This window comes from Enhydra lutris, unplaced genomic scaffold (genome assembly GCF_002288905.1).
Source record: "Enhydra lutris kenyoni isolate GAN:26980312 unplaced genomic scaffold, ASM228890v2 scaffoldscaffold54, whole genome shotgun sequence".
Taxonomy (NCBI): Eukaryota; Metazoa; Chordata; class Mammalia; order Carnivora; family Mustelidae; genus Enhydra; species Enhydra lutris.
In genome coordinates, this window is record NW_019154138.1 from 8,082,123 (window position 1) to 8,097,846 (window position 15,724).

At 43.7% G+C, this 15,724-nt stretch overlaps 1 protein-coding gene across 1 annotated transcript in view; it reads left to right on the forward strand.

Annotated features, from left to right (window-relative positions):
* Window positions 1-15,498, forward strand: part of LOC111157357 (lysophosphatidylcholine acyltransferase 2) — a 79,555-nt gene extending 64,057 nt beyond the window's left edge. Inside the window, exons 12-14 of the mRNA XM_022518700.1 lie at window positions 5,980-6,078; window positions 10,377-10,512; window positions 13,765-15,498. Of these exons, the coding sequence (XP_022374408.1) occupies window positions 5,980-6,078; window positions 10,377-10,512; window positions 13,765-13,949 (420 nt within the window). The 3' untranslated portion in view covers window positions 13,950-15,498. The remainder of the gene's footprint in view (window positions 1-5,979; window positions 6,079-10,376; window positions 10,513-13,764) is intronic.
* The last annotated feature ends 226 nt before the right edge of the window (window positions 15,499-15,724 follow it).

The following is a 15,724-nucleotide window of genomic DNA, read 5'->3' on the forward strand; positions in this document are numbered from 1 at the left end:
TCTGGCTTCTCTGGCTCTCAGTGCCCTCCCTCTCTCTCCAAAGGCTGGTTTAGAGGGTCCTCCTGAGTTTGAAGATCAATTCTTCCTTCCTCTTTTGACCCATTTCAAGGAAAGTTTAACTCTGGAACGGATGTCACTCTTCTGTTAACAGTCCGCAGCGGCAGGTGAGAAATCCCCAGGGCCAGTTAGGAGAGGTTGGCTTTCGGCCTCCGCACTCACCATCGTCACCATCGTCACTATCATGGGATATTTATACAACACTACGTGCGTATACTTCTGCGCGGAGTCAGGTCCAGAGACCACATCCGCCTTCCGCGAGGGACCTGTACGTGTAAGCTCGCTCCAGTGGGCTGCCCAGCCACCTATGCTCATATCAGAAGGAGGCTGTGCCAACAACCACACACGTTAATTTCAGGATCCCCATGTTAGAATCAGCCCATTCATATGTCAGGCGTGAGCGTAGGCATCTAGCCAAGAAAGGGGAGAGCTGCCAAGGTGCCTTTTAAGGCCTCAGAATATTAGGTTTATTATTTAACCTTTCCACATGATGGCTACAGAAAGGGCAACCGAGCCTTACCCTGGTGGTCCTCAGTTATTTCTAAATATTTTATGAAAGTTAAGGTGGTTGCGTCGTGCTGGGGGTGGTGGTAAGTATTTTTCTTGCTCCTCGGGTCAAGGGATTATCTGCTCTTACGATTCCCTTCTTGCCCGCCCAGGGCAAAACATCCTGAAGTCACCTCCATGTCCCTTCTGTTCTCTTCTGGATTTGTATAACGTTTGTACGGATCACCCCAGACATTAGAGAAAATGCTAGAAAATCCAGTCTAAACTCCGGACTTTGTCAAGTACTCAAAATTTTGGCATTGCGTAGAACCGAGAGCCTGATGAGTGATTGAACTTCTTAGTTTTTATCCAGTAGTTGACATTTTCAGGGCACATTTTCAATTTAAGGGGGAAGAGTATTTACCTGATGATTTTTTTTTTTTTATTTTGCCATTTCTACATGGAAGCCTCCTTATAGGCTGAGACAAGGGTCTTTGATTCATATCATTCCATCCCATGATCTTTCAATTTCTAACATGAAGCAATACCATCGATGTAGTAAGTTGAAAATAATACTCAGCGATTTTAAAAAGCATGTGAAGGGGTGCCTGGGTGGCTCAGTGGGTTAAAGCCTCTGCCTTCGGCTCAGGTCATGATCCCAGAGTCCTGGGATCAAGCCCCACATCAGGCTCTCTGCTCAGCAGGGAGCCTGCTTCCTCCTCCTCTCTCTCTCTGCCTGCCTGTCTGCCTACTTGTGATCTCTGCCAAATAAATAAAATCTTTAAAAAAAAAAGCATGTGAAGTTGCACAGTCTCCACCTTTTAAATTTCAAAATACCCCATATGATTTCGAAAAACACCTTTATCTTAATGTGATCCACAGGACTCTGTAACCTGTAACAGCAGGAAAAAGAACGTAGGTCTGTACTTGACGCATGCATGCTGTGTACCTAAGAAAAGCAGACCTCCAAGAATATTCTAAATGTATACATCATCTTAAAGGTCACATTTTAAATGTCTTGAGTAGTGGTGCATGTGTTTTTAAGAACTGTTTTTTTTTTTTAAGCCAGAGATTTCATCAGTAATATTGCACAGCTAACCCATGCTGGGGCCTTGAAAAAATATTCACAGATACACCTGCAGGGCCCTGATATTTAACACGTCTCTTGATCTTGAGGTGCTTTCAGAATTACTTCTTAAAAGTGTCTGTGTTTAATGCTAAGTGGATTAAAGCAATTTAATTCTGAGAAAATTGGTAATGCAATTATGTATGTGGGTGGAAATACGCTCTTAATAAGCGTATTTGAGTAAACAGAATACCTCTTCCCAGACTCCTCTGGAAAACTGAGAATTTACTGGATTTTGATAATAGTACTCTTTTGGATTTGTAGTCATCTTCAAAGACTCAAAGTCTTTTTCTGTTGGCTGCTGCATAGTAGCTTCTGTTTTTAGGTGAACATCCCTGAATTGTTTTGATGGCATTGATTTTCTCTCCTTTGCAGGGATGATATCAATTATAACACACCAAAGACAATATAGACCTATTCCTTGGGAGTTTACCATCTCTCAGTATATTCAGAACTGCATCCTTACATGTTGCTGGACTTGGAAGGTTGTAAAATATATCCAGTTCAGTAAGAATGAAAATGTTGACTAAATCCAAATAGGAAAGGCCTCAAGGAATGGCTACCTGAGAATCAAACACAGGAACACCACCATTTGTTCCTTCTGGACTTTTAAATGGACCATGTCTGAACACGTGGTCTGCCTTCCCACTGGTCTGAGAAGCCAGCGTCGTGTGGTTATGGGGATAGCATGGTGCGGGAGCACTGGGAGATCACAGTGACCCCCAACTTTCACTTCCGTGCTTTTCTGATCTGCTGACCACCAGGGAAGGGGTGGGCCCCACCATCTAGAGTTCCAGCCAGGCTCAGTCATCCTTTCTCTTCGCAGTGACCCAAAACAAATCCGTAGTTGCTACTCAGGGCCGTCCTGGCTTCCAGATTAGGACAGATAATGGAGGGATTAGAGTCTCCTTCCAGAAAGCTGGGCTCCTCCTTTGAAATGTGGCCCTACAGTATTTTCAAGTCTAGATTTTTTTTTTAAGTTTATGACTCTTCCTGAAAAGTTTAGTAGGTTTTTAAAGAAAAGAACCACAGATCTGAAGGATAATTTTTATCATGGAACTGATTTGAAATAAAAAAATTAGAAGAGTGTGTTTTGTTGTCTACTTTTAAATTATCTGTTTTTGAATGGATTTTATTAAGCTACTTGCTTTGATTTGAATGATTTAGAGTCCAATTATCTAAATTTTCATTGGAGTTCATGGTAATAGCAAATTTCGTGACCTCAATTAAAGCTTATGACTCATTCTTTTTATTTAAAGTCAATTAATTAACATATAGTGTACTATTAGTTTCAGAGGGAAAGTTTAGTCATCAGTAACATATAAGACCCAGTGCTCATTCTATCACGTGCCCTCCTTAATGCTCAATCACCCAGTTACCCAGTTACCCCCTCACCCTCCCACCCAACCCCCATCAACCCTCAGTTTATTGCCTATAGTTGAGTCTTTTATGGTTTGTCCCCCTCTCTCATTTCATCTTACTTTATTTTTCCTTCCCTTCCTGTATGTTCATCTGTTTTGTTTCTTAAAGTCCACATACGAGTAAAATCACACAGTATTTGTCTTTCTCTGGCTGACATATTTCATTTAGCATAGTACCCTCTAGTTCCATCCACATCATTGCAAATGGTAAGATTTCGTTTTTTGGATGGCTGAGTAATATTCCATTGTGTATGTGTATGTGTGTATATATCCAGTAATATTGCATTGTGTGGTACGTATATAAGTGTATACACACACACAACATCTTCTTTACCCATTAATCTGTTGATGGACATCTGGGCTTTTCCCATAGTTTGTGGACATCACTGCTATAAACATTGGGGCGCAGGTGCCCCTTCAGATCACTATGTTTGTATCCTTTGGATTAATACCTAGCAGTGCAATTGATGGACCATAGGGCTCTGGTTTGTTTTTTTTTTTTATTAGTTAGAATGAATTAGTTGAATGGATTATTTCTAAGATTCCTTCCAGTTCAAAGTTTTATTATTCTGAATCGGGGAACTTAACAATGTATTATTGTATTGATCCGATAATAAAATACCTGAGAATAATTTCCATGCTGCTTTTTTCCCCTTTCCATTACTAAGATGAAAACTTACCTATAATTTCCCGTGGGATTGTCAAGGGTCTGCTTTTTGTCAGTCAAAACCATTCAGAGATAAGACTGCTAATGAGTATTAGAGGTCCAGAATATTACCTTGTTTTGTGAATAGTGGTGCTATGAAGGGTTATTTACACTTCTCTTTCTCCATCTGCAAAATGAGTCATGGTGCTTGACCTCTGTGTCAGTGGTATAGATGAAAATTGAACGCCTCACCATAGACAACATAAATTCAGAAAAGTATTTACAATCATACAATTATGATTGCGTCCTCATTGTCCATTGACCATTCTTCTACTCCTTCTTCAGACCTTCCATTCAAGACTTCTGTGTTGCCTCATAGAGGAAGCCAATTGAGGAACTAGTGCATCTATCGTGAGCAGTAGGTCTGTGGTTCAGTGAGCTGCTGGGGCATCTCAGCCCTCGATGGTGTGTAAGGAAATGAATGACGGTGGCCCAAGAAGGAAACGATGTCTCTTAAAACTCCACTGCCTCTAAAATTTCTGGGGTCATGAAAATGTAGCTATTGACTGTGCTGGTGATCACCCTGTGAATACATTTGTCGAAACACATTAACTGTACCCTGCAGATGGGTGCTTTTCATTGGATGTGAATGATACTTTTTTTTTTTTAAATCATCTTCCTCCCCCCCTCCAAAAAAAAGTGGTTCAAGAAAAGGAAGAGAGGCGCGTGGGTGGTTCAGTGGGTTAAGCATATGACTCTTGATTTCGGCTCAAGTCATGATCTCAGGGTTGTGAGATCGATCCCTGCATTGGGCTCCGTGCTTAGTGGGGAGCCTGCTTGAGATCTCTCCCTCTCCCTCTGTCCCCCATTTGTGTGCTGTCTCTCTCTCTCTCTCTCATATAAATAAATATTTTTTTAAGGGGAAAGAGGGGGCACCTGGGTGGCTCAGTGGATTAAGGCCTCTGCCTTCAGCTTGGGTCATGATCCCAGGGTCCTGGGATCGAGCCCTGCATCGGGCTCTCTGCTCAGCAAGAAGCCTGCCTCCCCCTCTCTCTCTGCCTGCCTCTCTGCCTACTTGTGGTTTCTCTCTCTCTGTCAAATAAATAAATAAAACTTAAAAAAAAAAAGTGGGGGGGAGGAGAAAAGGAAGAAAACAGCTCCTTTGTAGATAACCAGACAAAAATGGAAGTCAGTTGACCTGAGTTGTTGTTTCAATAAACCCTGTTCCTTAAGGGAAATCTTTAAAATATCTTTGTTTCTAAGGTCTCAGGTAGGAAAGGGAAGTTAAATTGTTCCTCCTTTTAGTTCCCACCCTGCAGTAAGATAAAGGAATAATATAAAAGCGACTCTTAATCTTTTGAGTCTTGGTTGCTTTGAGGAGCAGGCCAGAGCTTCAATTTTTCTTCCCTAAAAACATGTACACACCAAAACTACACACCTTGTCAGGGGCTTCATGGCCTCCCCTTTCCCCAGGCTCATCTGTGAAACCTCCGCGAAGAACACTTGCCTTAGTTTTAAAGTGAACCCAACGTCATAGGTAAGGGTCAAGGAGAAAAAGGTAGTCTTTGTTTTCAGCGCCTGAGTGTGCTAAGCAGTGGAAACACACTGCCACACAAAGAAACCAGTCCTTGCCCTGAAGGAACTCCTGATGGTGGAGATGCCGATCCTTAGTCACAGTTAAAGATTACGCTCTTATTGACGCCAAACATCATTTGTTCATCTGTCAAGTACTGCGCTAGCCTTGTTGTTCCTAGTTCACACTTTATCTGGGAATTCATCACTTGAAGATTTGGCGGCCAAAAGGCTTCTGACACCTGGGATTATCATCATAGAGCTTGTGTGCAGTTCTCTTTCCTTCTCCCCTCTTCGTCCTCAGGGTTCCTGTCTAGGTGAGTGGTTCATGCATAGGAAACCCTGCTTTGGGTCAGCCTGACTTAGAATCATCATTGACTTCTTCGTTGCCAACATGAAATACCTCCTGCGGTGTATAGATAAGTTCAGGGTCTCTTGCGTCTAAATGCTTCTGCTCATTACTAAGCAGAAATATATCTTTCTTCCTTCTGAATTGGGAACAGGTGGACCCCTGGCTTGCTGTTTGCTCTCAGTGCAGAGTTTTTTTCCAAGCAGGCTCAGTGCATGATGACATTGAGCTGTGTGACATGCCTGGGTTTCACCTTTGGGGCTGTGATTAGTAGTAATTCAACTAGTGGGCCCGCTAATTGATTTCTCCCCTCCTTCCACAGAACCACGACGGCAGTATCGACTTCCGCGAGTACGTGATCGGCCTGGCTGTCTTGTGCCACCCTGCCAACACGGAGGACATCATTCAGGTGGCATTTAAGGTATTGTCAGCCCCCCTGAAAGCCTCTCGGTCTGCCTCGTGAACAAGCGTTGACGCGAAGCGTGTTATTTGAAAATCAGTGAAATCTGATCGTCGAGTTTATAGATCTGCTGTGCCGTGTACACAGGGGTAACGTGATGACGACCGTTGCTCCCGAGAATAAAGAAAACACGGCATCGAGTTAAGCACAAGGGAAGGCATCGAGACTGGAGAGCAGGTGATTTCACAAATTAGCTTTAAAAATGATTTCTGTCCAGCCTCTCCATTTTGAAGCCCCAAAGTACAGTTTATAAATAAATACCACCTGTCACCAGCCAGCCTAACTCACCATCTGGAAGGTTCCCATCTATCCTGATTTTCTCACTCTGTGTGCCAGAGATATTTTAAGTGCTCTTTTCCAGGTGGAGTTGATGGTGTGGTGATGGTATCCGATGAGCTTCCTGATACACATCCCAGGTCCCCACCCTGTGTGTTTTCCCATAGTATCACGTGTATTTCCACAGCGGCATCAGGGAAGGGGGTGGCCGATGAATAAGACCCCGTCCGCAGCAGGACTGGGTGGAGGGCTGAACTTTGAGGACTCAGACTCCCTTTATCCTGCCCACGCCCAAGAGATAGGGGGAAGAGACACTCCCAAAATGTGTTTTTCATTTTTCTGTGATAAACGGGGCTTCTAATTAGTCTTAGAACTAATTAGAATTAATTAGGTGTCTAATTAATATTTAGGGAGGATGTTCCTAAGGTTGTGTAGTTTGATCTCAAGTGAAACAAGACTTGATTTCCCTGCTTGTCTCTGTACCGAGCTGTAGATACTGACCCATCCTGACTTGGCTGTCTCTCCGCTTCCGTCCGCCATGACACCCGAGGACCTTCCCTCTTCCTGTTTCCTACTCTCCTCTCTTCCTGGTTTCTGAGAAGAATATCCCACTGTGATTCTGACAGGTTTTCTTTCCCCTCTATCATCTAGAAAGACACTCTTTCTCCAAGAGTCCTTTGTCACGTTTTAGAGGCCACTGGGGCCAGCCTCAGGAATGTTCCCGCATTCTACCATTGACAGAGGAGTCCCCAGGCTTTCTTTTTATTTCAGATTGGTTTAAACTGAGTTAACTGCGAGGCCCGTGAAGAACTAAGTGGTTGATGCTTAGCAGATGGTCATAAGGCAAGGGCCAGAACTTTTTCCAAGTTTAAAACGTTTGGCTTTTACAGACTTATTCATCATAAAACCTAAAATTATACACATAGCTAACTTATTCCAATCCAGATATTTCTGTCTGTGTTTTGGGATTGTATTCGTAATTATAAGTTGAGCTGAGCAAACGGTCAGTTTGGGTTTACCGATGAAAGATCTGATAGAAAATTTGGCCCTCGAGCCCAGTAATTATTGTTTTTAAAGACGTCGTGAGATTTTTCTCTAGCCTAGACCTTGGTCTGGTGTGGAGGAGGGAAGCAAGGAGGACTTAAAACTATAATTAGTTCTTTTTCCAGTAAGACAAGGATCATGCTTTACGTTGCCTTTTTTTTTTTTTTTTTTTTTTTTTTGCCACGTTCTCTTTCAGGGGTGTTGGATGTTTTTGAAAATATTTTGGCACGCTTGTATTTTTCAATGGAGTGTTGTCCTTTTCTATGCACAGGACCCTGTCACTTCCTTTAATCTGGGAAGGCCTTCACAATGAACTCCCCTTCTCTGAGCCCATTTTGTCGTCACAGAGACCTGCAGAGCTAGAGGATTAGCTAGAGTTCTTCAGCCGTGAGCAACAGGCATGCGCTATGGCCGAGACATCTGTCCTAAGGCCGGGGAGGGGGCTCCAGGGTCAGCTCGGGGGCAGCAAGTCCGCAGGCCCCGTGTGTGAGTGTGAGCACCTCTGCCTCTGCCCTCAGTCACACTCCAGGGAGGGTCCAGAGGGCCTACAGCCACGTGCTTGCTGGAAAGACAGGATGTCTGGGCTGAGGGTCCCGCCGTATTCCAAGCAACAGACAGATCTCATTACCCAAAGGAAACTGGGTTCTTGAGCTTCCTACCAGGGCCCAGAGCGTGGGATTTACCTTAGATCTGGGAACCCTGTAGCCGAGAGACTATCGGGAGTGATGCGTAACAGAGGGAAAGTGGGCATTTCTCTGAGGGGCCCAGCCTGGGGCAGTCATGACGAGGCCAGAGGGAGAGAGAGGAAAAGCACCTAGTGTGGACACGCGAAGGGACTTTCCACAGAAAGGAGAGCCACCAGAGCACCAGACGTGACAGATGGAGTGCAGAGGATCGTGTCAGAATGGAAGGCCTCTCAGGAAAGCTTAGCGCCCGTGAGGAATGGGCTGGGCTGGCGCGGGGAGCGGGGGGATCTCCTGGCAGTTACTGCTGGAAGTCCAAGCCCATAGAGAGCCCTGGGCTGCACTTCGTGCAAACAAATGCTAAGCCACTTTTCACTCTGCAGCTGTCTTGTCCCTCACATGGGGGCTGGGGGACAGAAAATGAGCAAGCCCCTGCTTTCTCAGCTGGGGCAGCAAATCAACAACGTCAAGTGCTAGTGTTTTCTCCCGCCCTGGTGGACAGTTAAAACACTAGTCAGTTTGTGCTTGTGGTTCTTTTTGTGATGATCACACCTTATCTAATGCCTCTGGTCGTGTGTTTGGTCAGAAGCAGAGGCCTTAATGGCCAGCGCTCTAGATGTTGCCTGCCTAGTTTTGGATGCCAGCTCCACAACCGACCAGTTGGTGACCTTGGGAAAGGGACCCAACTGTCTCGGGCTTCAGCTTTCTTGTTGGGAAGCCAGGGCTAATGACGGCGCCTGCCCAGCATAAGACTGTGGTGAGGGTGTCATCGGGTAATACAAGGACAGTGACTTGAACACTTCGGGGCCTGCTGGGAATCAGAGCTGGCATAATTTAAAACCATGAATGCCCAGGAGAAGATTTTGAATATGGGATAGTAATGATCTAACAACGATCACAGCTTTGCTGCTTGACTTTGAATCTGTCCCACCTACTGCCTTTTCCTTTCGGCCTATAAACATGTTCAGACTCTCCCTTCCTAAAGACAGCCTCCTTTTGTGCTTGGCCAATGCCCCCCTTCCCTCCTTCCTGTTATTGCAGGAGCCCATGCTGGTTGTCTCCACCGCTCACCTCTCTCCGTTCCCGGCCTCCCATGACCACCTGGCCTCCCGTTCCCTGAAGCTGCGCTTCCCAAGGCACCCGGACCTCCTAACTGCCATCCCGGCAACTCTCTTTGCTTCTCGCCCGGCCTCACTGTGGTATTTTGCTCAGTGGGCCTCCACCGCCCTCAGAGCGTCTCCCTCTTTCCAGAAAGCCCTCCTGAGTCCCAGTGGCACGATCCTCCTTTCCGGTTCTCTCTGAGGACTTCTTCTGAATCTTTTTTTTTTTTTTTTTTTTTTTGCCAGCTCCTCTTCCCTACACACACTTGAACCCTTGCTGCTCCCGCGCTTCCTGTCACTTTGTGCATTCTCTGCAGATAAGCTCCAGTCCCCCCAGAGTTGGCAGTACTTACCGGAAGTCATGGCTCGAGCCTCAACTGCTCTCCTCGGCTGAGGTGCTCCCTCTCATACTACCCCCGGGTACCTCTGACTCAAGTCTAACCTCTCCAGGTCCAGCTTTTGATCTCCCGCTCTGGGGAGCCCACCCCACTTTCCCCCAGGGGCCCAAGCCAGAGTACCGCAGGCCACTCTCACTCCTTCTTGCCGTCCCCACAGGGCCCCGACTGCTAGCCAAGCCCCACCTTTGCATCCTCGTAAATTCTGCCCCTTCCCATCCTTCCTGCTTCTCCACCCCCACACTCTTCATTGCTTTCCCCGCCTCTAGACTTTCCAAACTTCTGACTCTAATCCATCCTCCACACTCTCAATGCCACACCGTCATAATCCCACAGGGTGAGGTGAGGCATCCTGCCGCCATCATGGCCTGATTCCTGCTTGTCCATCCGCCCCCCGGTCTGAGCCCCCAGCAGTCACTGCCAGCCCCCGTCGGTTCCAGGAGTATCTCTTGGTGTTCTAAGACCCAACTCAACCTGTCAAATGGGTAAAGCTTTCCCTGACTTCTCTCATGGGATTCATCTTGTTCTCCCCAGGACTCCCATGCCCTTGGGTCTCACTGTTGTTGTACCCCGTGCTTTCCTTCTGTCTCTTCCCATGACCAAGCCAGGTGTCTTGAGGGCAGCAAAGACCCCTCTTCCTTTAGATACTTCTCCCTCACCCCTGGCACAACAGATCTCGAATTACTAGACTTTATTTTCCGAGATGATTCCGTACCATATTGCTCTGCTCACCCTTATGTGTTATTTTCTCTTTCCTTCAGCTCTTTGATGTTGATGAGGACGGCTACATAACAGAGGAAGAGTTTACTACCATTTTGCAGGCTGCTCTTGGGGTGCCCGACCTGGATGTTTCTGGTCTCTTCAAGGAGATAGCCCAGGGGGATTCTGTGTCCTACGGTGAGTAGGCAGTCTGGTTTCTGCATTAGTTCACTAGGAGGGGAACCAGACTATGGATGAACCCTCACACAGGAGTGTGGTTTACCTTCCTTAATTGAATCAACCACAGAAATAGCAGGAATGATGATGACGACAGCAACAGTAGCAGTAGTGGGGTAAGAGAAGCTAATTGCTGAGAACTTACACGCTGAGTACTCTTCTAAACATTTTAAAATAAATCTTTACAGCAAGTTTACTTAATCAGCACATTTAATATTATTTTATTGAATTTATGGAATTTGACTTTTCATCAGCTAGAGAATGTCAGAGCCAGGATCCAAAAACCAAGAGTCTGGTTTTAGAGCCGCTGCCCTTCCCACCTTCCCTCTCATCAGCTGCCCCTCCTGGAAGGGTCTTTTCCTTTCTGCTCTCACTGTGGTCAAGCAAAACTGAGCAAGTTAACTAGAGTGGTTGTAACTCCACTAGAGGGGGACAGACTGGGGCACCAACGGTAACTACAGCGGCAAACCCGTCTGTCACCACGTTTGTCGTTAGCAGCTTTAGTAAGCCTTCATGTAGGCTCGTTTTCTCCTGCCCCTTGGATGGCACCCCTGTGAGGTCAGGACCATCATGGCGGAAGAAGACCCCATGGCCAAATGGCAGGTCCATGCGTCAGAGATCAAGCTTTCTCCAGATGGCTTGGTCCACACGTCTGTTTCCATGTATTTCCTGGTACAGTCGTTGAGAAAACCACACCTGAGTGGAGACGCCTAGCTGACTTGTTTCCCTGTCTTAGCTTTGATGTGGTCATTCATGTCAGGTTGGCTTCTCTTCCCCCAGCCTTTGCCCTCACCCCCTCCCATAGGCTGTCAGGGGATTCCTCTGGAATGCCTCTTTCCTCATGGTGTTCAGAGAGTTTTAGCTGTTAACTTTCATGGAATGGGAGAATTAGATCATATACTTCTTTTACACTCTGTTGTTGTTGTTTTTTTACTATCATTCTGCATGCCCTTTATTCTGTTTGAGGTAATTAAATGCCTAGAGCACTTACTCTATTGAGTTCATGGAAGGAAGGAAGGAAGGAAAGAAAGGGAAAGGAAGGATGGAAAGGGAAGGAGGGGAGGGGAGGGAAAATGGGAAGTACACACTGAGATAAAATGCAAGAGTCATAAACCCCATGTGTACTAATTCTCTGTCCATTTTCCTTTCATAAGTAAGACTCTTTATTGATCTGAGCTGCCAAATATGGAACACTTATTTGAAATGACTATTTCAGTGGAAGTTACACCACAAATGATTTATTAGGTAGTCATAACTTTACCTGTTGATTATAACAAACTTTTAGGGAAATCTGCTTTGTTTTCTGGAATTCAGTCTTTTAGTTTTAGAATATACACGGTATCTCCCTCTCCCCGATATTATGCCAGTTTCCTTTCTGGCGGCAATGCTTAAAGGTATTTAAGTAAGATTTTATGAAAGAATAACTATTGAAATGTGTCGGAATATGACCATCTAAACTGTTTTCCTTCTCAATTTTCCATTTAGATAAATTAATTGATTCCCACAGTTCCACAGATTAGCCAATTCACAGCACTTCTTCTAGAAACGAGTTACCTTTTTTTTGGAAATGAATTACTTCTTAATGCCACTGACATCCCAAAAAAGACAGAGACCTTGATCTTTTGAACAGATCCCAAGTCTTGAAAGACAGACTTTGGTTTCAGCAGATCAACTCTCATGTGTCATTTCCACAAAAGTCCTCTGTGCCTCAATCACTGAGACAGACTCATGCAGATGAACCTTTATTTTGGATGTTAAGAAAAAAATATCTAAAGACCATGTTCGTAGCTTGCCTGATTTGGAAACATAAAATGGTCTATGAATGCAAAATTACGTTGCAGTTGCAAAGAATGATTCGGACTCAGTCCAATGGCTTCCTTATTACTGAGACCTACTTCTGTCTTGAAGAGTTGTTAGTCTAACGTGCTGTGAAGTAGACTCTGGGTTATCAGAGGATTTAAAAAAAATAAATAGAAATAGATCATGGGGTTAAAAATCCTTTTATTAGAGAGCCAAATAGGTTGCAGATTCAAAGTCTAGGCTCCTTTTGCTGTATAAGCTCAGTAAAGTTTTTTCCATCCAAACAGAAGAGGAGAGAGGGATTTCAGAGTGGAGGGGAGCAGCACGTTTCAGAAACTCCAGGGTATTGGAGGCTCGATATTCAAACTCTGCTGGTTAACTTAATTAGCCTTCTATAGCTCTACTGTAGTTCCTAAACTTAAAACACCCAAGACAGAAAGGGGCCCACCACTCCGAGGTCTTGTGTTATGATCATTATATATTGTATGTTCTACTTGCCTTTATTGCTCAGAAGTCAGGGCTCAGCTTTTCAAGACTGTGTATTTGTATACCAGAATGAAGGGTGAAAATAGTTTTAAAAACCAGTAAGAAAAAGTCACAGGCAATAGCATTTTTAAACATTTTGTATTATAAAAAAATGGTAGCCATTCAGAAAACGAAATGAAACATAAACACAGAGGGTAACAGGGTTTCATAAAGCAAGCTGTTGTGTTACTACTGCTCAGGTCAAGAAATAGAGCTTTTCAAGAACTCTAGAAACCCCCGTGCTCCCTTTCCCAGCGACAGCCCCTTCCTCTCTCCTACAGGGGGGCATGGCTGACCTGACTTTAAAAAGAATACTCTCCCTTGCTTTACTTTTCAGCACATCACCGCAAAGTCTTTAAGTATTATGTGTTCGTTTTGCCTGAGTTTTTGAACTTCATAGAAGGGGCTCCCATAGTATATGTTGTTTGGTATTTGGCTGTTTTCGCTCAACATTATGGCTTTAAGGTGTATCCATAGTGTTACAACACAGCTGTTCCTTCCTCTTCATTGCTGTAAAGCCCTTCTGTCCCATGAAAATGCTACAAGTCTCCATTTCTGCTGACAAACACCTGAGTGGTTTCCATTTCTCACCTGTCATAAGTAACTGTGGCTGTGAACTTTCTTGGGCATGTCCCCCAATCACGGCGGGCACACATTTCTCTAGGTTATACACTTTGGAATAGAATGAACGGGTCATGGAGTATGTGAGTCCTCAGCTTTTCTAGATAATGGAAAAATCATCTTGCAAAGTGGCTGCACAGTTTCTAAGAGTAGAGTGAGAAGATTTGGTGATAATTGTATTATTAAGGTCATATATGAATCTGTCTCATGCCAAAAGAAGATTCGCCTCTGTTTATTGGATTTTGTTTGTTTTTCCCTCCCTTTCAGAGGAATTTAAAAGTTTTGCCCTAAAGCATCCAGAATACGCTAAAATATTTACAACCTACCTAGACCTCCAGACGTGCCACGTGTTCTCATTACCGAAGGAAGTCCCGCCAACTCCCTTGTTCGCCAGCAATAAAGTCAGCCCTGAAAATCATGACGAGAGCCCCTCAGACAAAAAAGATGACTGAAAGCAAATATTTACAATAAGGGAAGGATTTTCCTTGAAATTGCGAAGGCATTTGTTGATAGTGTTTTCAAAGTGATTTCTGAGTAATGATGTTTAAAACGAAGAGCTTTTTAAAAAAAAAATGGTAGCTTTTCTTATTAAATTGCTTTTATCCATGTATGTGTATTATTAAGTAATATTCCCTATCTTTTATGTTATATTGTGTTGTACCGAGGGGTTTCCTGGTGACAAAGATGTTTTTATGGATTTTCCACTTTAATTTGCAAATGCAAATGAATGAAATGATCTCATTTATTTACTGATGAACATTAATCAATGCTGCAGAGAGTTTTAAAAAGTGCGAACACTCTTTAATCTACTTTCCTCTAAGGACATGAAGTGGTAGTGTTATTCGAATCCCTTCTCATTCCAGAAATAGGAACGCTGCGGGATCTTATGCCTCTAACTTCCCAGATGCATTCTTTCATTTCTAGTTCAGTTTCTTGGATCACTGAATATGATGGATTGGAAGGGAGAGCTCCCGTTAATTCGATGAGACTTCTTAGATCTCATATCCTCTTAATTGCAGATTTCCTTACCCACCTGCTAAGGAAATCATATCGTTCTACAGTTTAGATCTTTGTATTAAAGAGCAAGGCTATGGCCAAAGGCTAAGTGGGAATTGCCTTATTGCAGGTAACCATGACTACCTGCCTGGTGAGAACATGAATCACTTGCCACGGAGCCTAGTTTGAGTTGGGGTAGTTCAGAATGTAGGGCTTCCCGAAGAAGGTGAGGCAACAGCTTAACCCCCTGGAAAGAAGCTAGGCAGTGACATCTTTCCCTCAGGTGACACAGTGATCTCCCCCAAGTGCCATTTTTATTGGATGTCACGCATCATACCTATTGTTAATGTCGCCCGCATTTGAAATTTTGAACAGAGTATCAATTTATATAATGCGATGTACAAAAAAGAATAGTTGGTTCATTTCCGAATTCTGTCTTTGAATTCGGTCTCCTTGTATTGGTGGTGTTTCTGAATATATTGCCGATTTACCCCCAAACTCATTTTTTAAAGCCATTTGTGAAGGGGGGGGTGGGATTCGTCACAAGAGGTGAGTCATCATTTCAAACTAGTTTTACACATTAAGCTATGAGTGTTCTAATTTAATGAATGAATTTGGATGTTAAATGTGTTATCCTTCCGTGTATAGGGTTGTTTGCTTTTTTGGTGTCTTAAAGCTGTGTAGACAGAATATTTAATGAGCTGAAAACAGTTGCTTAAGTAATTAGAAAAATACCTCTTTAATAGTAGTGTCTGCATATGCAGTGAGAAGGATGTACTACTCAGGTACCCTGATTGCTTTTTATCATAGAAAAGCCACACATTACTCCTATGACTTATGAAAAAGTAGCATTGTAAACCAAAAGTTTTCTATGAAGGTCTTGAAAACAATCCCTTTGTTTTACTGTCTTAAAATAATATCTTATGCTCTTGAAGTCCACTTCTGCCAATGTAATATTCCTATTTTATTATGTTACTTGAATAAACAAACTTGCTACATAAAATTCTTGGCAATTAAAAAATTCTGGTTTTGCCATTTTGTCTCAAAGGTAATATTACCTTTTTAATATCGTGGTTTAAACATGTTTGCATATTTATGACTGAGATTCATCATTCTTGTTTGCATTTAAGCTTTATGAAATGTCAGGCGTGATATTACTGTAATGAAAAACTCAAATTTTAGCCAAAGTTGTAATAGTATCCTTAAGGCAGCTGACTTTCAGCTGGTGGGA